Raw genomic sequence first — 26,144 nt, 5'->3', positions numbered from 1 at the left:
AGCCTTGTGGTTGTCATTGTACCCGTAAACATAAGTTTCTAACTCTTGGAATCCAACTTGGAGCGCTTGGCATCTAGAATCCATACATATGCTAAAGAGCCAAAGACTTTCAGATGACTGATCTTGGGTTTGTGACCAATCCAAGCTTCCTCGAGAGTCTTCCCCTTAACAACCTATGTGGGAGACCGATTAAGAAGATGGACCGAAGTATATACTACTTTTGCCCAATATTTCTTGGGAACATTCATGTGTTCCAACATTGACCTAGCCATTTCAATTATAGTGCGGTTGCGACATTCTACAACACCGTTCTAATGAGGAGTGTAAGGTGTGGTTAATTGGCGTTTGATGTCGTGTATATCACAGAAGTTGGAGAAAGCAGTAGAACAAAACTCCCTCCCATTATTTAGCCTAAGAGTGACTATGGGACAGCCAGACTCTTTCTCTACTAAGGCCTTAAACTTCTGAAATACAGTACACACATCTGATTTCTGTCTAAGAAAGTACACTGACATATTACGATTGAAATCATCAACAAAAAGCAAAAAATACCTTGAACCAATAACAGAAGGTGTATTCATTGGACCACATACACCAACTGCAATACCTAAGGCTATCCATGAGTCACCATCCTTAAATGGTGTCCTATGCTACTTCCCAACCTGACAAGCTCCACAAACTCGATGATTCCACACTAGATCCTACATGTTGTGGGTCCCCTTCTACCACTGACTATATCCTAAGTCTGAATCTCAGGTAAGCCAAGAACAAGATCCTCTCGAACAAGCTGAGCAAGGTAGTGAATGTTCAAGTGATCATACCGCTGATACCAGAGATTGATGATAGAAGATGATTTAGCTGCAAAGGCATGTACGAGAGAATCACCTGTATCCACAAGTTTGTATAGACCATGATCCTCGATGCCAACAGTCACAGTAGTGCGGGTCGCACGATCAACAATCTAACACTTGTGTGAACTGAATACCACATCAAGTTGAGGAGAATGCCGCATAATCTGGGTCACTAAGAGAAGGTTCAGTTCCATGCCGAGAACGTAGTATACATTGAGGAATATGAGATTCCTCCCACCAGACTGTATCTGAACGTTGCCCTTGCCGACAACAATATATTCTTCACCTCCTCCAAAAATGACTAAATCACTGAAAGGTGAGAAGTCTATGAATCAATCACACCAATGAGTGAAGTGTCGAGAGCCACCAAGTCTATGTACCAGGCAGAAGATTTCACATGATCTACAAGATGCTTCACCATGAAAGCGTAGAATGCAAATTCTTTCTGCTCTGAGTGCTCTACGACATTGGCCTTAGGCTGAGACCCTCCCTGCTTCTGCTGTTCGGAAGCTATCCAATTCCGACAATCCTTTATCAAGTGGCCATATTTGTGACAATAGTTACACTGCACTTTCTTCTTCTTCGAGCTATCCTGAGACTGAGTGGGGCCTTTCTGCTAAGAAGACTGAGATTTGCCTTTATCCTTGTGAAAGGATTTGGCTGCTAAGGCTTGTTTGGTGGAGAACGAAGTGGCACTGCTACCAAATTGTTGTTTACAACAATCTTGCTGCAAAAGTTTGGTGCACAACTCTCAAAATTTTAAGTCAACAATCGTTGAAGTAATGTTGAGTGTTTTGATGAAGTGCTCATAGGATTTAGGTAGACTCTTAAGGGTTATACTTATAGCTACCATATCCTCTTCCTCCCTTTTCCTGCCAATTGCTTCGAGCTGATCCCGAATGTCCTTAATCTTTGTCAAATGTTCCTGTAAGGACATACGCTCATCCATCATTGTAGAAAGTAACTGGTTTTTCAAGAAGAACGCACGGCTCTTATCTAATGTCTCGTGGAGATCCTTCAAAATGGTCTAGATCTTTGCAACTGTCTTACTAGATGGCACTTGCGGAAGTTGATCATCAGTAACTGCAAGCTTGATAAGCATGACCGCTTCCCAGTTATGCTCATCCAACTTATCTTGTCCAGCTATGGTAGGACAAGTCTCTTTTCCCAAAACGAGATCATCAAGGCAGTGATATACAGAGATGGTCATCATCCGCTACTTCCATGTGTTGTAATTTTTGCCATTGAATAGCTGACTGACCTCCAACATGATGTTGGTCAATGACACCAGCACACTCTTTGAGGCACAGAAAAGGAAAAAGTCTAAAAGATGTGAAAAATTGATTACGGAATTCAAGGCACAAATCCCAAAGCAAAAATACAAGCAAATTTGGGTACAGACTTCGAAAATACAAAGTACGATTGGCATGAATCCCAAGGTACAGATGTCTGCAAACCTAGAAAATTCCGACGAAGACCCAAAAGAATATGGAAAAAACCCCACAAGGAATCTGCTGTTCAAAATTAATTTCAGCAAAAAGACAAAGGGTTTAGCAAAAACCCTAGTTGTCAAAACACAAATCAGGTTTTTGAAAAAACAAACTGTGCACAATGCGAAAACCGTAGATAGCAAAAAATTGGAAGGTTGAGCTAGCTGTTGGTAATCAAAAAATCTCGTCCAAAATCGAGCAGGAATGTAGGTAAAATCGCGCCAAAAGACGAGAAATTCGTCGTAGGCAGGGTAAAGAAAAATGCAGGAGATTGCAAAGAAATTGCGAGCTGGAAATCGTGTCACATGTAAAAGAAATTTCGTCACACGCACACAGACACTAGACACAATGTAGAAAATCGCGTCGAATCGCATCAGAGCTCTGAGAAGAAAAACGTCAGAGGAAAGAGCAGACCAGAAAACAAAGTCTGTCGCCAAAAACAGACCCAAGTCAGGAAAAACACACGCACAGAAAGGGCAAAACATAGTTTGCATTGAGCAGAAAAAATACCTCCAGAAGAAGAACACGACTCGCGGGTTGAATAAAAACATGACCCTACAAAAAATTGGCCCAGCAAAAAAGCAATTTTTAGAAGAAAAAAAATATCCGCCCAGAAGCAAAGTTGGAAGAAAATTTTTAGCAGAAAAATTGTTTTTCAAATTTCTTCAAAAATTCCCTTTCAAATTTTTTGTTTGAATAACAAGATTATTTTATTTTCGACTCTGATACCATGTTTTGGTAAAAAACTGAATGAATTAAAGAAATGATCGAAAGATCATTTAAAGAATTACAAAACGATGTTTCCATAATGACACAATCGTAAAAATAGAAACTACCTAATATTTACATAAGTTACAATATTGACCATTAATAATAAATAATATGATATTATTCTAATATTCTCAAATACAGAATTGTAAGAACACAACAATACGAATTAGAATGGCACTCCAAGACTCAAACGACAAGACCAGTGGAACTTAAGTGTATAAATTTATAAACTGGTACCAAGGAATGGAGCTCAAAATACGCAGGATCACTCACAAAGATGACTCACTAGAACTAAGACAATGCCAAGAGCAGTGCCTTTTAACCGACTATATCAACTTTCAATCCAACACTTCCTTACACAAATCTCCTTTGCTTTACTCGTTTCAGATGACACACACCAAAGAAAGCTAATTGTTGTCTACAAAAAGTTACACCAGCAACAAATAACCAATTGCGCCTTGCCACTCCTATCCTGAAATCACATCCAGCCTACAATTCGTTACCTCTCAAATGATCAAAATGCATTGAAATAAGGTAGAGTTACAAGTAGGGATGACATACTACCTGATCGTTGTCTTCAGAGGTTCCATCCTAGAAAACATAGAATGTGTAGTATGCGCCAGCAAACATAAATCTTCAATGCCCTCCTTTGTGAATGCCAAACATCCAACCTCAAATTGGCCTGCGCGATGAAGAAGTTGGCCTAAGAAAAAATTATTTAATAATTGGCATTTATTTAATAATTTATTTATTGATTAATATATATTTATTATTTTTTTAAATAATCGCTTGCACAAGAAAGGGGTCTTAATTAACACCGCCTATGAGCTGGTTGGCCAACCCAGCCTACATCTAGATTATTACAACACCTCTTTTAGTTTAACTTGTGTGTATGACCCATTGTCATGTCTAAATGTATGTAGCAGCATAAGGGGTTATAATAAAAATACATTTTCAGACACTTGTACCGCATGTGTTTTGCTGCAATTATATGTTGACCTTGTATTCATTAAACCAGTATATAGGCACAAAGTGACAACCAAAATATGAGTGCATTATGCAAATAGGTATGGTTTATGACAAGTACTATGCTCATATGGTAAAATCTATCCTAGCACTTTAGGGAAATCCTCCTTGGTTTCGCAAAGCCAAAAGCGAAGATCTTACCCACCTCAACAATTGGTCCTCAACTACCAAACCTAAATATAGGTTTGTGGTGATCTTCCCAAGTTTGACACCCCTAGAACTTAGGAGATTAGCAAGCCTAAGGGATTTGCAGCCTACTAACTCAGATCACCAACAAGCTCTACTCACTTGAAAGAAAAGAAAAATGGAACTCGCATATGTCAAGTGCCAATAGTCCTAGGTGCCAATGCCAATGCCAAGGTAATATAAGGTATGGAGATGTCATCTTAAAACAATTACACTATCTCATTCCTTTGTTGAAGTTAGAGCTAACCACTTACCCCAACTCGTGTGCATTCACTGTCGTAAAATCTTACTATGGTATTCAGGGCCACACAAATGGCATTTCAATAGGCAAGTATCACATGAATTAACAATTTTGTTGACATCTAATCTTGTTGAATTTTTATGTAAAAGGCTTTTCTTATTGAATCGACCCTCAACAAATTTTTACATCATCTTAGATATATTAAAATTCATGACACTCACAAATGAACTACCTTTTTGATTGCTCCCTTCGGCTGCACTTTCCTTTGCTTCATTTCCACTACTAAAGTTTGGATTTTCCAACATATTAAACTCCTTGTTATTGTAACTTTAAGCTGAAGGAACCCATAATAGAAATACAAAAACAGAGTTGAACTTATTGTTTACTACATACAATAAGGACTCTCATTTATTTTCTCTTGTTTCAGGTAGCATGAGGTACAAAAGCTAAGGATACACATTTTCAAATCCTTCAAGTTATCTACAATTCCTAAGACATTATTTGATTAGCCTATTGCAACTAAAAACTAAAAGCAATCAAAAGGATTTTCCTTCTGTTCAGTGAGATGAGAACAAAACATCCCTTGTCGTCCCTTTCAATGCCACTTGCTAATGGGGTTGATCCCAAAGATGACCCAAAAATGCACCTAAAAATGCATAGGATGTCCTTGGGGGCATTCACATCTACAAAGAGCATCTGGAGTTGGCAAGTCATCCCTACAACATATAAATTTTCTTTTCATAAATGTTTGCAGGTTTCTAATCCTCATTACTATCGTGGGCAGAACAATAAATACAAAGAAAAATGATAATCCACTTCTTCAACTGTGCAGAAATCACCTTCAATCCCCATGTTGTCGATTACAAAACCACTCATTTGTAACCTTTACATTACCCTCTTCATTCATTCTTAACTTCAATTAAAAAAATAAGTTTAAGTTAATATCAGGTAATTTTTTATTTTATTTTTGTAACCTTGTATTTTACCTAGATATCTGAATCAATCAATTAAAGTTTGATTTTGCTTCCAATGCCTGCCTGCCTGTTTGCAAATCAGACAAATTGTAAATTTCTACTTTTACCACTCCAGCTCAGTACGTATGATAATGCTCAACTGTATTTGTCATCCCTTATCAAAGACCAGCTTGAAACAGGCAAAGAAATGGTTTGCCTTGGCGATTTAGGTGTAAAAAAGGGGTTTAGCAGTTCTAACAATAAGGAATACACCATGGCAATTGCAACAAACAATGAGTTCACCAAACCTGAGAGGATCTAAAAAAGTTTATTTTTAATTAATTGATTAAAAAACACAAATAAGATTTTAAAAACCTAACTCACCCTAGCTAACCCTGAATGCACTCTTTTTGAAGAATTGGAATGGTTAAAAGTGGTAAAATTAAGATAGAAAACCAAGCTCATCACATCAAAAAAATTAGGCATTATCCTGGCTGATGAAACTTAATTCTAATCTATCTAAAAAACTGCCACTTACATGCATATAGAATTTATTCCCGACATGAATATGAAACTACACAATATTTGGTTTTATGCCCTTCAAACTGGTGTAAGGAAATAGAACTAAAACTAGAATCTGATTTATTTTGGCTAGCTCTCTCGTCACAATAACATTAAGATAAATTAGAAGTCTTTTATGTACTAGGAAAAATGATTCTATTAGCTAGATATTACTATATATGCCACAGCATTGAAAAAAGTTATAGCTTCTTACGTTTCTCGTGCAATGATTTTTGATCCAATAGCTGCTTGTATAGAGATCTCAAACATTTGCCTGTGGTGACACAAAATAGTAAATTATACTATACATTTAATAATCACATAGTACATAATACACAATTTGACTTAGGATCACCAAATACTGCTTAATATAATTTGCAAGTTTAATGGTCACCCAATTTCAGTATATAATAATTCTTAAGTGAAATCAACCTAGTACTAATATTTATTAAGAAACTTACCTGTCAATAAAAGTTTTAAGTTTTTCTACTAGTTGGCGACCAATACGCTGAGACTTTAACTTATGCACAATGGTAGCCATAGCATCGACTTGCTGACCATTGAGAAGTATATCAAGCTTCACAAGGTCTGATGGTTGATAACTGCATATTCATAAAATCAGGAAACTCTCTTAGGAACTAACTGCAGCACAACTGTGCATCAAAAATAAGTAAGGAACGTTAGTTATCCAGAAAATGCGAAATGAAATGTACTATAAAATTGTTGAGCCCTAAGCACGAAGGGAGTAAATAAGGTTCATATCTCAGCACCATATCTCAAATGTAATGTCTTCTAACTATTCTTATTAAATAGTATGAAAATATTAAATAGCAATCACAGGTAGCCATTATTAACATAATGCAGCCCATGCTTCTCTTAATCACTAAGATTTCTCACTAAGATATTCAGGCCATCCTCGCTACCTAAAGCAAGAGAATTCACGCAGGAAACTTTGAAATGGTTGAAAGAAAAGGTCCCTCATATCAGATTAAAGCCAAGATCTAATTTGTGTCATTGAGAGTAAATAGCTTGACTGCAAGGTCAATCTTGTAAAAAATCTATCCATAAGACTAAATTTCCTTTTACCTTTAATTACCTACAATTCAATCCTATAATCAATCAGCTCAGTTATAATCCCACCCCCATACCATTGTTGGCATTAAGTCATCATTGATGTCAACCGGTATTGAAGGCTACCGGTAGGGTATGTCAAACCGGCATAAGAAAAATTAACATGAAGGCTTGTCAACCGGTATGGTGGACGACAAAACCGGCATGAAGGTGTGGCAAACAAGCAGGTATCGAGACTGTCAGTAACATCACCGGTCAGAGGTGATATGAAGTTGTGTGTTGGCATGACAAGTTGTAACCGGTATAAAGGCTGGCTGTTTGTTTGTGATAATGTTTATGATAAAGAGGCAGAGTGACAAAGAGATCACAAACCAACGGAGGTGAAGTTGTGCTACTGGTATAGTGTATACTGTCGTTTAGCAGCACGAGAAGGTCTCACCGGTAAGTGCTTGTGCCGATATGAGTTTGTTAAATGTTCAAGTTTAAACTGACCCTATGTTGGTGCGCTGAGTGTATGTTGATGTGATGCCACATGGAGCTGAGGTGGCGAGCATGCAAAGGTCGATGAAGTTTCCATCGACATTAAATGAAACAGCCACAAATCACGAGTCGATAACAGATTGATGCGGCTCGAGGGAGAATGAATGACAAAGAAAGATCAGGGAGTTGTTGGCACTTGGATCGAAGCAAAGAAATCGGATTGCAAGAGAACCTCGAGAAGGAAACAGCTGGGTCATAAATGAGTCGACAGATTTCAAGGCTGGAAATCATGGTCGTGTTTGCTATTTTTGGCAAACATACCTTGGACAGATGAAAAACGCGTGATGGCTTATTCCTCCAATGCAGGGGTGCGATCCAAGGCGGATCGGATCAGATTGGATGTAGATTTGGTCGGGAGAAGGAAACCCTAGCCACCCTCTGTTTGAACTAGTTTTTGGCAAGAAAGCTTCAGTTTAAATATGGCGACCTAAGATAGATAGTGTAGTGGCTGAAGGGTGAACAAAAGAGTGAAATTGATGTTTAAAAGCCGAAGAGAAAAACGCTCTAAGTGTTTGAGAGTGAAGAGTGTACCGGTAAGGAGAAACAGGGTAAACCGATGTAAGGAACAAACCAATAGAGTGAGCATAGAATGTAAAGGTGACAAACTGAAAGAAGCAATACCTGATAGAAAGTGACCAAGTGTGATTTGAATTCAGCAGAACTGAGGGAGAGAAGATTAAGCAGAGTTAGAACTAGCAGAAAGGGTAAGTTGCAGTGAGGGTTGAGTTGATTCAAACTGGTAAGATAGAAACCGGTAGTGCAGAGCTTTGAAGGGTTGCAAAACTTCATTTGCAGCAAGGATCTCATTTGTATATCTAAGTTTTTATATTACTTTCACTGAGTAGGTGCTTAGTACAGGGGTTGTAGCTCCTTTAGGTTGTAGCCTATAAATTGTGTAGGGGTTGGTGCTCCTTTAAGTTGGTACTCATAAATCAAGGGTTGATGCTCCTTGGGTTGGTGCCCTAAAATTTGTAATCAGATATTTTCATTGTGAGGCTAGATTGGAGCAGAAGATCTCCAGCAACTATTCTCACCGAGGTTTTTCCCACATTGGGTTTTCCTTGTACATGTGGTGTTATGTTGCATCTTCATGAGTGTGAAGTATTAATCCTTTATTTATTTCTCCTACACACATTGTTTGCATTGTGTTGGTAACCGGTCTGCATCTTGTGTATTTCATATTGAACCGGTATAGCTCTAATTAAGTAAAAATTGTTTAAATCACTGATTCACCCCCCTCTCAGTGATCCATTGTGTCCAACAATTGGTATCAGAGCCAGGTTCCCTATTTTGTCAAAGCGTTCTCTAGCTTGGGTAGATCCTGTTAAGTGTTCACAATGGCAAGAAATGAATCAGCCTCCTCAAAAGCCCCTATGTTTGATGGTGTCAACTATGCCTTTTGGAGTAAAAGAGTAGAAGAATAGAAACCTATTTGTCCTCTCTAAGTTGTGATGTATGGATGTCGGTTGTGAATGGGTATACAGTCCCTAATAATCCTCCAACTGATCCAAATGCTAAGAAGGAATATGAGAACAATGCTAAGGCAAAAAATGCTATTCTTAGTGGGTTATCTGATAATGACTTTGTTAAGGTCATGCACTGCTCATCTACCAAAGCAACTTGGAATAAGTTGCAGAAAATATTTGAAGGCGATGCTAAAGTCAAGAAAGCCAAGTTATAGACATTGAGAGCACAGCTTGAGGGTTTGAAGATGAGAGATGAAGAGAAGATTGTTGACTTTCTTCAAAGGATTGATGAAACAACAAACACCATTAGCGGGCTTGGAGAAGAAATAAAAGATGAGGTGGTAGTGAAGAAAGTACTTAGATCGCTCACACCTAAGTATGATACAAAGGTTTCAGCAATAGAAGAAGCAAAAGATCTTAAAGTCTTTACAATGGATAAGTTGTATGGTTCCCTAACCGCTTATGAAATGAGGACTGTCGGTACTAGGGCTGTGAAGAAAGAAGCTGCATTCAAAACATCAAGAAAAGGGAAAGAAGTGTCTGCTCATGATGGAACCGGTGAAGACTCTGATAATATCATGGCAAACTTTGTCAGAAGACTCAAGAAGGGTTCAGGAAAATACAAAGGCAAGTTGCCCCTGAAATGTTTCAACTGTGGAAAGATTGGATATTTTGCTGCCAAATGTCCCTATGGTGATAAGAATGAAGATGATCAATCAAGTGGTAACAGATCATATGGTAAGGACAGGAATAAGAATGTCTACCGGTATGGTAGAAGAGGCAACCGGAAGCAGAACAGTCTTTACACACATGAAAATGATACCACAGATGAGGAAAGTGTCTCAGATGACTGTTGCAGTGAAGATGATGTCAGTGCAACCCTATTCATGGCCCAAGAAGTTCCAGTACCTGAAGAAGGAGAAGAGGAAGAGCAAGAAGGAGAAGTAGATCTTGAAGCAAAGCTCATCAGTGCCTTGGAAGAGCTGAAGAAAACAAGAAGAGATCTGAAAAAGGTGAAAAAGGTTGCAGCTGAAGAACAAGAGATGTTGGAGAAATCTCTTGAAGAGTCCAAGAAAACAATTGCAGATCTAAAACTTCAATTGGAAGAAGCCAAGAGGATTTGTGAAGTTACTAGCACCGGTTTGAGTAAAAAGGAGAAAGAGCCTCAGAACCTAGAAGAAGAAATTGTCAAGCTTCGGAAGGAAGTAGAGAAAAGCAAGGAAGAAATGAAAGTGAGAAGCAAATATGAAGGCAGCACTGAAGCTTTAGACGAGATGTTGAACAAACAGAGCAATCTAGGGATACTGGTGGCTTAGGATTTGAAGAGGGTCAAAGTTCAAATAGCAAAGACACATCTAGTAAGGAGATACTGTTTACTTCTTCAAATGAAGGTGAAGAGAAGAAGACATTCACGATAAGCAAAGATACCAGTAAGAAGATATGCAGATGTTGTTAAGAACCGTCACACAAACCAGTATACACAATCAATGAACCGGAGACCATACTCAATGCACCAACATGCAGATCAAAGGAGAAATGCAAGAGTTGATCATGAAGGATTCACCAAAATCAGCAGCATGAAAGGAAGACATCCGACGAGACAGTCATTTGCAAGACCAAGACAATCTAACCGGTATGTTCCAAACTTTCATGGTTATTGTCACCGGTGTAATAAGTTCGGTCATAGAATGACAAACTATAGGAAAATGAATGTAAACCCTAGTTTTGAGAGTAGAAACTCATTTGCTGCTTTACAAAGTACAAATGTCACTTGCTATAATTGCAATGAGTTTGGTCATAAGAGTTATGAGTGTAGGAGAAGCATGCTACAAGAATGCTTTGGATACATCTTTCAATGCTAATATAAAATGTTATAAGTGTCAAAATTTTGGTCACATAGCAAGGCATTGTAAGCTGATAACTGGTGAGCAAAAGAAAATTGTACCGGATCAGAAGATAGAGACTAAACCGGAACACAAGATGACAAAAGAGGAGAAGAAAGAAGAGAAACAGGTTTGGATAGAGAAGGAGAAGAACAAGACAGTGTCAAGCTTGATTGTGCAAACTGCTCTACACGCTGAAAGGAAGAATTTATGGTTAGTTGATAGCGGCTGCTCAAATCACATGACCGGAGACAAGAAAAAGTTCATCAAGCTTGATGACTTGAATGGTGGTTCTGTTCGTTTTCGTGACAACTCCTCCATCAAGATTAAAGGTCGTGATACATTGAATATTGATGGCAAGCTTAAGGCTCATGATGTGTACTACGTGGAAGGTCTGAAGCATAATCTGTTGAGTGTAAGTTAGATGTGTGACAAAGGATGCAAGTTCACATTTGACTCTACCGGTTGTCAAATAAGAAAGCAGAGTACCGATCAGGTTGTGGCAGAAGGAAAGAGAACAGATGGAAATATCTACAATTTGAAGGAATGTTATGAGTCCCAATGCATGATGGGACAAGTTGATGAAAGTTGGTTGTGGCACCGGAGATTAGATCATGTGAACTTTGACAATCTGGTGAAGTTAAGCAAGAACCGGTATAAAGGAAACATTCCACAAATAACAAAACCAGCAAGTACTTTTTGTGATGAATGTATCAGAGGCAAGCAAATCAAAGTAAGTTGCAAAACAAAAGAGTACAATACCTCAAGACCTCTAGAATTAGTGCATACAGATTTGTGTGGGCCATCAAGGACAAGGGCTCTGACCGGTGAGAGATACTTCATGTTGTTCATTGATGACTACTCAAGGATGACTTGGGTGACATTTTTGCATGAAAAATCACAAGCATTTGAAAGATTCAAGATTTTTAGAAGGATGGTTGAAAATGACAGTGGACACCGATTAAAGTGTTTAAGATCAGACCGAGGTGGAGAATATTCTTCAAATGAGTTTATTGACTACTATGAGAAACATGGAATCCGGAGACAGTATTTCAGCAGCAAGAACACCACAACAGAATGGTGTGGCATAAAGGAAGAATGGGACAGTAAAGGAAATGGCTAGAACAATGTTAAATTAGGCTAGCATACCAGATACATACTGGAAGGAATCAATTCATACTATTGTCTATACACTAAACCGGGTACAGCTAAGAGTAAACAGTAGAATGACTCCCTATGAGTTATGGTACAACCGGAAACCATCACTCAAGCATTTTAGAGTGTTTGGAAGTAAGTGCTTCATCAAGAGAGATGAAGATGGATTAGGAAGTTTTAATTACAGAAGTGATGAAGGAATCTTCTTGGGCTACTCAACCAAGAGCAAAGCCTACAAATGCTACAACAAGAATTTGAGAAAAATGGTTGATAATATAAATGTGAGAATAGATGAAGACCTACACAAGAAAGAATCTACACCGGCACCCTATATTGATGTTTCAGATGATGAGCATGAAGATCAATCTAAAAATGGACCAGTAGAGGAAGCACCAAGCAAGAACTCCAACCGGTATGTGCAAAAGAATCATCCGAAAGAACAGATCATGGGAGATAAAAATGAAGGTGTGCAAACCAGAAGAAGACTAGCCCGGAATGATGAGCAAGTAAATTTCTGCCTCATGATAGAACTTGAACCCAAAACTTTTGATGAAGCTAGCAAAAGTGAGAAATGGGTAGATGCCATGGATGAAGAGTTGACACAAATTGAGAAGAATCAAACATGAAACCTTGTTCCTAGATCGGCAGACAAGAATGTCATAGGTACCAAGTGGGTCTACAGGAATAAGATGAATAAAGAAGGCAAGATAATACAGCATAAAGCAAGGTTAGTTTGCAAAGGGTATGCTCAAGTGGAAGGTATTGACTTCAAAAAAATGCAAAACAAATGTATAATGAATAACTTACCTCTAACGTAATGGATTTGATGTCCTATCCTCCAATTTCAACTGATTTTCTCTCCTCTTTCAACCGCTGCTCTTTAACACAAGTTTGCAAATGAAAAATGAGAGTTTTTTTCTTTTTTGTAGTTTTGATAAATGAATTAGGTTTAGATGTTGTTTAAGGGATTGGGGGGCAGAGGGGTCCTTATGCACCTGCAAATCACTTTTTTATTTTAAAATGTGTTTTTTTAAATGCAGCTCAATTAGCTGTTGGGCCATAGGGGACGGCTAGCTACCCCTACGACAATCGAGGGATGCCAAGACATCCCTTGCCATACCCAATCATTTTTGAGAGGTGTCAAAAACGTTCCCTTTTTCAGCACTAATCAGGGACAGGGTGGTAGAGGTGTTTCCTAAGCATCCTTGAGTCTTTGAAACATCCCCTGCAGGAAACAGGGGTGCCAAGCCAGTGGATGCATCCTCAAGGAGCCCTACTTCAATCCCTTCTATTCTTGCAATTGAATCCAAATAAATGCCAAATTTATTATGCTTGTACAAACCAAAAACCCATCAAGAATCGCCAGAAGTCAAATTGGAATGAAATTTGAAACATTCTTAGGTGTGCAGTGATGAAACTGCCACTTTGTACAGTAACAAAAATGCTACAATGTGCAGTAATGAAATAGCAACTCCAGTATGAAACTGTGGATGCCACAGCAGTTACATAACTATCGCCTAGCAAAACCAGCAGTCTCACACTGTGGCCTAGAATGCTTCATTTTTCCTCCTCCTAGTGTCTATACGCCAGATAATGTGTTTCATAAACTGTGTTACACTTCGCCTATAAAGTCACTTGATTATTTTACAGATCTTTGTTGGCAGTTGCAACTTTCAGGTTATGGTATTGATCTTATGAATGAAAAATTTGTATGCCTGTAGTGACACTCTCGTGGATTAAGAAGCAATTTAAAACCTTTTCCAATCGACTAAAAAATGAGTTCAAAAATTTAATGATCAAGAAACTAATTCCAGAACAAGAAGGTGAATACCATGTTCTATAATTAACAAACAACAACCACGTAGGTATTTCCTGCATTCTCTGAAAGTAAATTTTAATAAACTTAACAAATTATTACAAGTTTACAAGCCATTTCATAAAATTAACAACTACATAGCTATTTTGTGCATTCTCTGAAAAGTAAATTTTAATGTGATTAGTAATTTATTACAGGCCATACTAACAACCTAAGGCAAAATTCATAAAATAATACACATTGATTAATAGACAGCAAAAAATATAAATGAGCGCTTGTATAGAGTAAACAGAATACAGAGAAAATGGGTGGACTTACTCAGCATCCTCATAATCAAATGAAGCATAGCCAGATGTCAAACTTTTCAGTTCATTGTAGAAATCCACAACAATTTCCCTTAAAGGCATCCGATACTTCAATAAGGCCCTTTGACTACATAGAACAGCACAAGCAGTGATAACGTATCCACAATATAAAGATCAATAAGAAATTCAATGATAGATCATAAGCACAAAATAGTTTTTAAGTAAATAGAAAACCTGTCAATGAATGAGTGTTCTAACTGCTGGCCCCTTCTGTCTGAGCATAGATTTAGTACACCACCCACATATCTGAAGGCGTTATCTCAAATTAATGAATACACTTGCTGAAGAACATGGCTAATTACAAAATAAACAGGCACTAACAGACCAAAATAGCTCTTACCATTACACTCGCAAATGACATAGCTAATGCACAACATAAACAAGTTGTCCTCATAGAAATAAATCATAGCATTGCATCAGCAAGAAAAACAAAACTTCAACATGACAAGAAAAATATGTAGTGCTTAGCACTTACTCACGGGGAAGAATTATAGTTGCAATCACTGTTGGTTCCCAGCATGTTTCCACATTTTTTCCAGGATTTGATGATAAAGAGGCAGGATTATGCACGGTCACCTTACTGAAGGATTGCTAAAAGTCAGATATCGAAGGGGAAATATTTGAATTGTGTGAATTCTATAAACAAAAATTTACATCCAACTAAATGTTTGATTTCAATACCTCCCATCAGAGTACTCAAATATATAGGGCACTGTGGGAGTGGTGGTAATAACTGTTGCTCCATGCTCCTGTATAAAAATGCACCTTGTTAGCTTAATAAACAGTCACTAAGTCACTATAAATCCAGAAAGGAACAAAGTCGACATTACAGAGTAAATTTAGAGTAATATTTTATTGGGAAGAACTGAGACCACATATTACTACATAGAATCTGTCAAAAACATCCATATGAAAATGCGCATCTCAAGGGACCAGATGGATTATTTGTCTGGTGGGTTAAAAAAGAATTTGGCTGTGTCATTTCAATGCTTTCAACCTCTTTTGAAGAATACAATTCAGGAATCCATCTCAATCCATACATAAGCTTGCTGCTTACACAGGGTATAATGCAATGGCATTCCATCATCACATTAAATAACTTATTATCGAAAGCCTACATGTTCTCTTCCTAGTATCAATTTGAGTTTTACGAAAACTTGTGTTGTTCCATCTCATAATCACAAGAGAAGTTCCACTTTAAAATAACTGATCTGCAACTGTTTTGTAAAACATCATACACCCCACTAACAATTTACCATTAAGTTTCTTGACTTAAACAAAAATTTCAATATACAACCTAATAAGAGAATAAACTGTCTCATTTAACATCCTAGGGTTTGTTTTTGGCACACAGAAGGCAAGGTTTGTCATTAAAATTCGAGGGTTTTTATCATTAAAGCAGTATTTCTCCAAGTTTCAGGGATGGAGTGTGGTTTTGGGGACGGCAAAAATTTTCCCTGATTTTGGGGATGACCAGCAGACAGTCATTAAAAACTTATATATTAATATTTTTATTAAAAGGAGCTGAATGTTGAATGGTATTGTCACTTGTCACATTATGGCATACAATTAATGATTAGAATGTGTAAACTCAGAACTTTAAATATAATTGTCAAATACAAAACTGCTGTAGTAAAGAGACAGAGAGAATCAAATGATTAATCTGATACCCATTTTAGTATTACAAATGTTGAGAATAATGTTAAGAATCAGCTGTTTCTGGATTAGATAGTGTGAAATTTTTTGGCATCAACGTTTTGGATCACACTCCATGATCCATCATCAGGATGATAGAGAGCAAGCAGAATTGAAAAATAGCCAAGAAGCAGACCAGGAAGGCTAAAAAGAGGGAGGGAGGAAGCACAAAGACCAAGGAGGAATGGGTGACAAGACAAGAAAATTAAAAAAGAAAAATTAAAATAAAAACAAGGAAATAAAGAACCATCAAAGGAACTAAGCAAGGAAAAAGAAGGGAACAAATAAATAGAAACTAAATATAACAATACGAAGTCAACAATAAAAAAGAAGAAAACAATAAAACTCACAAAAGACAGTGAAGAGATAGAAAACAAGAAAAATAAATCAAAAGCACCAAAAATTTAAAATAAAACGAAATAAAAATTAAAGAAAAACAAAATGAAATAAATAAAAGAAAAATGTAAAAAGCCAGAAAGAAATATATATATGTGTGTGTGTGTGTGTGTACTATGTTGGTCGGATTCCAAGTCCTAACCAACATGCCCTTTCCTCCATCTTTACAACCTGTTGATGTGCATTTTGTGACCACGCCCAACACAAAATAAAGTTTCCCAACAGCTACCCTATCCTCTCTTGATCAAAGTCAAATGTATGCCAAGATTACAGGGAGATCATACGATGACTCCAAGGTTCCAACTACGTACTAGCGACTTTATGTGGATGTAGGCTCGTGTGGTAGATGTTGTTGGTAATCCAAGGGGACTTACGCACACTTTGAAGAAGACTTGGACAAATTTATATTTTTCAAGGAAATTTTTTGTAAATGTTTTGGCTATGAATGGCTCTTTTTTGGGACTTTTCGATTGGATAATACTAAAAGTAAAAGGGAGAGGGTTTAGAAAACTACTCTAAAGCTAAGAACTCAATAGATGGCAATGCTTTGGATGAGATCAACCACACTTCACTTCGCCACTTGAAGACAACTACACGAAGCGGGTGCAATCTTCAGGGGTTGTGTTCGAAGGATTTTAAACTATTAATGAACACCATCAAAGAACAATGCTCATCCAACAATTTATATTAAGCACACACATAAAATAGCTCAGTCCAACCTTGCACTGTTGATAAAAATCGTCTATTAACAAAAGGTATGAGCAAGCGATCTTCACCTTAAAACATTGCAATCAACCTTGTTCATCTAAATGCTTGAAATAAATCTACTCTAAGTGAGGAAAGTGAAACCATGCAAGCTAAGAAATAACAAAAGTGTACACCATCAAAGAACAATGTATCACAATTTATTACTTCAATAGCTTATCGCAGCAATTTCATACACTCTCCCCCCTTACAATGAAGGGGTGACCCCCTTATATAGGCCTCCAGCTTGAAAATGGACGGCCTAGATTACAAATCGATCAAAGGTTAAGATTCAACATGCAAACCCTAATTAGGGTTTGACCAAAGATTCCAAGTTTATGACACCACATAGTGGGAAATTACATTAATGATGCACTACACCCATTATCAATTAATTACACTTTCTACCAAAAATGGCGCCCATAATGCAATAAATGCACCATTATGCAAAGTTCCCCCATTGTGCAATCAATGCACCACTACCTCAAAGATCGGCCACTATGCAATTAATGCTCCGCTACATCCATATTTGCCCAACATGCAAAAGATGCTTCATTTATTTCATTAAGTATGATGGTTGTCATGCAATGACTTAGCCGCCACCTTGGTCAAATGTTTCCGGCAATGAATGCGCCACTATGCCATCATGCGGTCAAAAGAGAAAGGATGACCATTATCTCACTCATTAATGGCAAATGCAATGAATCTTGTAATGACAACCTCCAATTCTCCTACGGAGACACTCGGTAGATAATCCGTCTTGAATTCCTGCAAGGAAATATCCTCTTCGCACTTGGAGAAAATTTTCTCCCAGCTTGCAGCCGACTCTTGAGTTCTTCGCATCGTGTTGTAGAACACGGAAACATTTTCCAAATGCCTCTTGGAAAAGGATTCCACAAAGAAGTACTCGTGCAATCTGTCCTTCGGGAAGTCAATTGTCAGCTCCTCCTCAATCAACATTCTAGCAAATAATGTCTCAACTACGTTGAAGACTTCTTGTATCGTCCTAACTAAGTCTTTTAATAATGTAGACTCCATCCTAAATCTTTCAAAAAATTCCTTTCCAGTGCAAACGGCATAGAACCACCCTGGGAAGTCATAAATATCGTTCTCCTAGACAACCTTCCCATCAATCAAAGTCTATCGAGGAACTTTCATCAATGCTCTTAGTCACGGAATAGTCAAATCCTGATAAATGTGCACATCTTCCCATAAACTATGTGCACTCTCCAGCCTACTCACGATGGCATGAATTCTCCATTGAAATTGAGTTGTCTTCACTGAATTTTCCAGCTAAAACAAAGACGTCCTCCACCCATTCCTTAGAATATTGAACTCTTCTCCTTATTTCTTCAATGCCATCAATGGATTCTTTGGGAAGAAAAGGGGGAAGAACAAAGAATGGATCTTCCTCTCTGAGTGGATGCTTTACGCTTCGAACATATTCACACAAGGCCCTATTTTCGCTCTTCGGCCTTTTATTCTTTTCCTTCATCTTCTTCATTTTCTCTTTCAATGCCAAAGAAGATTCATCAAAATCTTCCACCACTTGTGTCGTGGAAGCACACCCCAAATTGACTTCTTTGATCTCATATTCGTCAGGGGTGATTTCACTTTTGTCCTTTTCCACTCTGGGGGCAACTAAATGTAGTGTTTTGGATCCTATCTCATCTCTTGTAATTTTGGAAAACTTCCTAGCCGCCTTCTTTTCTGTTGGTTTGTCTATTCTGCTTAGAAGTTCTTCCAACTCCTATGCAGGATCAATTTCTTCCTCTGGCTCCTTTCTCATCCTTTCCTTCAGCAAATCTGGAGCAATTGCTGACTAATCCTGAACCTCCATGTGCACTTGTTCATGTGAAACTTCCTCCAAGTCTCCAAGAATTGTTTCTATGAAACCATCCTGATCTTGCTATTCTGGATTGGGGGGAAATTCCTGCCCTTGATTTTCCGGCTGAACAAGTCTATGAGAGGCACCAATGCCAAGAATATCTTGAGCCTGTGCAGTATTATCATTTTCCTATGATTGTGTTTCCTCCACCCTTGGCCTTTTCTACTGCGGCTCTTCCAGCTGAACTTCTTTTCTCTTCTTTGTTCTTGACTTCTTAGGAACATTCTTCTCTTTACTTTGCTCTATTCCTTTTTGTGGAACTTCTCCAACTTAGGCAATTGATGGCCCTTTCGTTGCTTCACTATGGGAATCCAGGTCTCCCATTAGCTAGTAGGTTAGGCGAGCATCACTTTCTTTTAACTTCGCAATGTGTTGTTCAACCCAGTGCCTTGTGGATTTTATAATTGGCCTACTTAAAACATTCAAATCATCAACTTCCGGCTCTAACCAATCTGGAGCTTGAATAGGCCTATCCTTCAGATTTTCATATTCCGTTTGAACCACGTTCTCATCTTCCTTGACTTGATCTGGCACTTGAATAATCTCACAAATACTTATCATGTCAAGGGACAATCTAGAGAACATCATTTTCCTAATTTCAAAATCATCCCTAGCATTTGCCCAGTAATCCTCCAACTGGATTTTATGCTCATGTTTCACTTCAGCAACCATCCTGATTTTGTTCTACATATCAAAGTAGGATCTGGCCGTATGGGATGTCAAGTGATAAAATGAGAGTTCTACGGACTTTTCAACCGCTGCCAATGTTAGACACATTTCTGCATAATCGCCTAAGACAATAGGAAATTCAATTGGCAGCTTCTTCTTCTTCTGGATTTGGTCATAGGCAGTCAATTGCCTGGTGAGCTCCAACAATACCATCTTGTCCGTTGGATACCTCGGTAGCTTATGCAGCTGAAAGGCAAACCCTTGGACTCAGATGTAGGTAAACTTTGGAAACTGAATGTACCAAGCTCCAAACTTCTGTATCAACTTTCTAGCTTCCTATGGCAACCTTGTGTGGAGTCCACCTTGTAACATCCTAGTTATGTGCATTGTGAAGGTGTCGTTTACCAATTTGAAAGTACTGTTGTACAAGTGCAACTGCAGATAGCACTTGTGAACCTTCAATTGACTTGGTCCACATCACATGGGTCCCTTTCCTGGCAAGCCACTGAATTTGAAAGTAGTGTCGTACAAGTGCAACTGCAGATAGCACTTGTGAACCTTCAATTGACTTGGTCCACATCCCATGGGTCCCTTTCCAGGCAAGCCATTGAATTTGCCCATTATTGTTAGTGAATAGATAACATATGAACTCATATAAAAAGATTGAGTCTGCTTCTACTTCAAATTCTTCAACCGATCATGCAAGTAGTGGCTGATCAATCTTGCCCAATCCACTATTTCACTGCCTTCCATTACCTCACTGGTGAAGAAAAACATCCAAGTTTCGAACATGAAGGCATGTGGACATCCCATAATTCTACTCAACATCATCACGAGGTCAACATACTCTTGCTTGAAGTCAAAATTGGTGATCTGCTTGGGCATCTTGGAAACATGCGGTTTTGACTTTTGCATCCAAACTTTGTCAATTATTCCAACACATCTTTCCACACCAGCATCACATATCATTCTCGCCCTCTCTTTGGTCTTGTAAGTAATAGATTGGAATGTCGGGATTCCAAATGTCTCTCCAATTACTTCAGCTGTCAAGTTGGCCAAGAGCTTGTCCTTTGGTGCCAAAATCGCTCTTCTCTCAACATTGTAGTGTTTCGCGGATTCCATAATCAGCTTCGAACATTGGACGGCTAGAGGGAAACCGGTAGCTGAAACAATTCCACTCTTGACAAACATGATAGAAGTGGCTGATGGAGCACGTCCTACTGTTCCAAATATTTTGTTCTAGAATTCTCCCAACTGGAAAGTCCCTAAGTTGGCGCCACTGATCTCTTTCCACTTTGAAATAATCTTTGATTTTGGAAGGAATCCTTTCATCTCATTCTTGATTTGTGCCTCGGGAAGTGCTTGCAGCCTTGCTGGATTCCGCCATTCCTACAAAACAAAATAAATTAACATTAAAATCATCATAAGGAATTTAATAAAATGGTGAAGGAATTCCAACGTGTGAATTCCAAACTTGGAAAAAATAGAATCTCCGCGAACAACAACTTCCTAGAAATAAATAAATTCTTCGCTTCTGACTTTTCTCCACCTCTCTCTAACTTCAAATTTGTCCAATAACCTGCGAGAGAAATAAAATCCAATCCATCGTTTAAATAGAATTTCCTTAACAAGTTGCTAGTTGGCGAGAGGTTAAACTCAACAGTTGCATTTAAAATGCGTCATGTTTCCCTTGACAACGTTGAGTTCAAAATGGAGATTTCCATAAATTCTTAAGTTATGTGCCATAAATGTGGAGTATTCCCTTTGCATGTCGCCAACTTGCCGATTGTGAAAATCTTTCCATTTTGGATTCAAAAGGATATTTTGAAAGATTTTCCTTCCTTGAAAGAATTTTGACAAATTTATCCACTTTGGCAGGAATCCTATTTGTCTGGATTTTTGGAGAGAGAATTCTTGTAGAGAGAAATTTTCATCTTGAAGGAATTTTTTCATGTTTTTTGAGTTCATCTTGTTCTAAAGGAGAATTTTGATCAATCAATCACTTTTCCTATTTTCAGGAATTTTTTTTTGTTCTAAGCTTTGGAATTTCAGAGAGAAAATTCTCTCTCTTGGTCAATTTTTACGTTACTCTTGAAATTTCTTCTTCTTGGGCGAAAACTATCCCTAAGAGAGGAATTTTGACTTTTTCCTTTGTTTTGAATTTCCTTCTCAATTTTGTCCTTAGGTGTCAATCTCATGTTGTGGAGGATTTTGTCTTTGAGAGGAAATTCCTCCTCTATATCATTTTGGCGCCCATCTTCATGTTTGGGCGGTATTTTGCCTAGGAGGAGGATTTTATCTTGGAGGAGAAAATTCCTCCCTTACCCCTTTTTAGCGCCCTTGAACTTGCTTGGGCGGAAATTAGCTATGTAGGAGGAATTTTGTACTTGGAGGAAAATTCCTCCATCGCCATGTTTTGGCGTCGTTGCCCAACTTGGAGCGCACTTTCCACCTTGAGGAGGATTTTGACTTTGCTTTGGAAATCCCTCCTTCACACTTGTTTGGCGCCCTAACCACCAATTGGACAGCATTTTCAATTGATGCAGGAATTTTGACTAAGGAAGAAAATTCCTCCCTGAGGTCCTTTTGCCGCCCAACTACTATCCACGGACGGAATTCTTGCTTGGTGGAGGAATTTTATGTTTGCAGGAAAATTCCTCCTTCACCCTACTCTAGCGCCCCATCCTTATGTTGGGCACTAAAACCACGTGATGGAGGATTTTTTGAAGTTTCAAGGAATTCCTCCTTGACCTCCATTTGGCGCCCCTTTTCGGATTTGGGCACATTTTTGCCATGGTAAAGGATTTTTTGGATTTTCTTCTACACTTGTCCACTATTGGTTATCATCTGGATTTGGGTGCCATTTCTGGAATGCGGTAGATTTCTCTGCCTTAGAATGATTTTTCATGCTTTTTCCACTTCAAAAAGAACTTCATACTTAGCAGTTTTCTTTTACCACTTGTTTGCTTTTTCAACTTTCTGGATTTAGACTTGGATTTTCAAGAATGCTCTGCCCTCAATGTCTTGACCACTGCATGAGATGGACCTACCAAAAATAGACTTACTAAAAATAATAAGTACTTCCAAATGTCAAATTAGGGCAAACCGGGACAAGGTGACACTTACTAAAAATAGAAACTTACTAAAAAATAAAAACTGCTAAAAATAGTAAGTTTGATTTTTGGCAAAAATTAGGCCAATCTAGGACGCACTGAAACTTACTAAAAATAGTAAGTACTCAGAATCTGCTCAAATTTCACTGGTAGCTCCCTTGAAGGGTTTGACTTCATTGCAACGTTCAAATTTCCCAAAACCCTAACGAAAAGACCTCAAACCTAAGTCTGAAGGGCAAAAGCCTAAAATAGGCAAAACAGGTTCTAGACTTGGCCAAATTCACTCAAACAACTTGCAGACTTAATCAAATTTCACCAAAACACTTGCAGACCGGGAAGACTAAAGGGATTGTTGCAAAAAGACCCCAAAAACCAAAACCAAAAGACCATGAGGACCAAAAAAGTAGGGGGTCCCCATTTGGAATGGGGTGATGTGTGATTTGGTCACAACACTACCAAGCACATATTGTTGGTCGGGATTCAAATTATGACCAACACGGCTTTTGTGTTGGCCAAGTTCTAAATTTTGGACAACACCCTTTACCACCAAACATTGTTTATCTCGTATTTGTCGAGGTTTGAAACCCAACCAACATATATCTTGTGTTGGTCGGGTTTCAAGCCCCGATCAACACATAACCGATTTCCCAATGTGACATAAAAGGACAAGTCATTGCAAATCAGCTCACCGACGCACCTATGATTGATGGTCACCCATTGGTTTTAGAGTTTCCAAATGAATCCATCATTCTTTAGCATTCAATAGAAATTTAAAGATAACATAATAGAAATATTCATTCCATGAAATGAATCCAATTTGGTGACATTGCTAAGTCAAATACACACACACACACACACACACACACACACACACACACACACACACACACACACAGAGCAATATAATAATAAAAGAAAATAAACAATAAAATGAATAAAATAAAATAAAAATGAGATGAAAAAGAATAAGAAACAAAAAATGATAATAAAGATGAGTATAACAAAATTAATAACAAACCCAAACATATAAAATAAAAAGAGAAAATGAAATAGAAACAAAATAATGAGAATAAGGATAAACCAACATAAAAATTAAAAATACACAAAATTAATTAAAAAATAAAAAAGAGAAAGAATGAGAAAAAAATAATAAAGATAACAAAAATAATAACCATAAAAATCAAATATAAAGAAAACAGAAAAAGAAAAAGAACCAAAAAAATTGGAAATTATTTTACATCAAAAAATAAATGAGCATGATTAAAAAGAAATAAATAAGAGATTAAAATAAATAAATAAATAAACCAAGAAATGAAAAATAAGAGGACACGCGAAAGATTAAAATGAGAAAAAAGAACAAAAAAACAAAGCAAGAACAAAAAAGACAACGCAATCAAAAGGCAAACAAAAGAAGAACAAAAAGAAAAACAGGATAAGAAGACAACGAAATACTCAAAAAAGACAAAGAAAAAAGGCAAACCAACGCCTACGCCAGACAGGATAAGAAGCAAAGCAATGAAACAACTTAAACGAAGGCTACCAAAAAGCAAAGATTGAAAAAAGGAAGGACCAAATGAAAGGAAGAGGAGAGGAGAGAAGAAGCAAGAGGGCCAAGGGGAAAGAGAGAAGTGCGAAGGGAGAGAGACATCAAGGGGAGTCTTTTTTTGTTGATCACCTCGGGATATGTGCCAACAAAACCCTAGGCATACGGCACAAACCCTAAGTTTGAAGCTTTGAAATTCGCATAACACACCTAAATTCACAAGAAAACCTAGCCATTGGCTGAAACTGGGATCAAAAACTCTGGGTCAAGATCTAGACAAAAATAATCAAAAAACCTATAGGTTGCAAGAGACCCATGAGCCAGAAAACCCTCGAATAATGAAATAGAGTTGTCACGTTTAGAAAAAGAATGCATGATTTTCAATAATCGTGTGGATACTATTCTCACAACTCGAAGACACTCATGTGGCACCTAGAAAAATCTTTCCCGTCTGAAAAATCCTTAGTTCGTCGTGGATGTGCAGAGATCGCGCATAAGAAAACAAACCCAAGACTCGCACGAAGGGCACCCACGCGGGAGGAAGAAGATATCTGTGATTTAAAATCAAGAAAACTCGTGATCTTCGAACGGTTAAGTGTTAGAACCCTTGATCAGAAACACAACAAACTAGCTCCCACGATTTGAAACTAGCAATTTTGTTTTTGAAAAAATCAAAAAAACTTCTGAAAATAACATTTTTCAGGATGACCACAAGATTTTTGTTTTTAAAAAAATCCTGCCAAAAAAGATAACTGGCTCTGATACCATGAAATTGTAAGGTATTAATTAATTACCAAAGGAGATTCGATCTCCTTAAATAACAATTTAGAAACGATGTTTTCTATAAGAGAAACAATCGTAAACTGAAACAAACAGAAAGATTCTAAAACTAACAAAATTACATAAATGACCATTAACTAATAAATAATTACTTTAATAACTTAAAAAGTCAAAAAGTCATCTTTTCATTATATTCTTCATTGACATTTGCCTTATACTGAAAAGAGTTTTTTAGGGCACTTCAGCGATCTAATTTGTCATTGACATTTAAACGTGCAAGTACTTTTATCAATTAAATGATTTTTGACTCAAAACACATTATTTGACCTCCTAAGGCAAACCTAGACGTCACTTTTGAGTGATTTTGACTTCCTTGTATGACACTCTTTCTTTGGACACTCTAGACCACTTGTGTATCTTTTCCATACTTAATATTCGGCTTCAATTACCTTTTCCTAAGTTCAAATGTCTCTGAAAATCCATGACAACGACTTCACCGCCTTTCCTCATATCCAAATTTGGTGAATGACCTTGTCTGATACACATTTCATGAGTCCTAGAAGATGTAAGTTTGAATTAATGATGACAAGTATAGGGAACAAGGGCATAGATTTGACTTATGAACAAGTAACAACCGAATTCTGGTTTGCAACTTGACACTATGAAAAATTTCATACAGATACAACATATAAGCAGAGCCAAAATAATATGTCCAACTACTAGCAAACCTAGCTCAATAAAGTTTCCCAAAAGAACAAGAGTAACATGTTGCTGCAATAAAAGCAATCATGGTCTTCACATCAACGTTAAAAGTATCAAGTTCTAGAGATATTTCACAACATCATAAGCATTAAATTTTGGAATTGCTTCCTCCACATATATAGAAATTTCAAAGTAGAATTGGCGATGTCTATACATCAATCTGGAATCCAAAAAGAATT

General features: G+C 37.6%; 1 protein-coding gene across 7 annotated transcripts in view; it reads right to left on the bottom strand.

The window, feature by feature from the left end:
• LOC131075895 (translation factor GUF1 homolog, mitochondrial) overlaps positions 1-26,144 on the bottom strand; it is a 112,029-nt gene that overhangs the window by 19,851 nt on the left and 66,034 nt on the right. For 5 of the 7 annotated variants that reach the window (XM_058012836.1, XM_058012839.1, XM_058012837.2 and 2 more), the window contains 6 exons: positions 15,057-15,124; positions 14,851-14,955; positions 14,550-14,621; positions 14,329-14,442; positions 6,541-6,681; positions 6,294-6,353 (listed from right to left, as the gene is read on the bottom strand). In XM_058012836.1, coding sequence (XP_057868819.1) covers positions 6,294-6,353; positions 6,541-6,681; positions 14,329-14,442; positions 14,550-14,621; positions 14,851-14,955; positions 15,057-15,124 — 560 coding nt within the window. Of the gene's footprint in view, positions 1-3,397; positions 3,585-3,676; positions 3,795-6,293; positions 6,354-6,540; positions 6,682-14,328; positions 14,443-14,549; positions 14,622-14,850; positions 14,956-15,056; positions 15,125-26,144 lie in introns of those variants that run through there. The other 2 variants (XR_009113278.1, XR_009113279.1) reach the window with 2 other exon arrangements.

Source organism: Cryptomeria japonica, chromosome 3, assembly GCF_030272615.1.
Source record: "Cryptomeria japonica chromosome 3, Sugi_1.0, whole genome shotgun sequence".
Taxonomy (NCBI): domain Eukaryota; kingdom Viridiplantae; phylum Streptophyta; class Pinopsida; order Cupressales; family Cupressaceae; genus Cryptomeria; species Cryptomeria japonica.
This window is presented reverse-complemented; position numbering and strand designations above follow the sequence as displayed.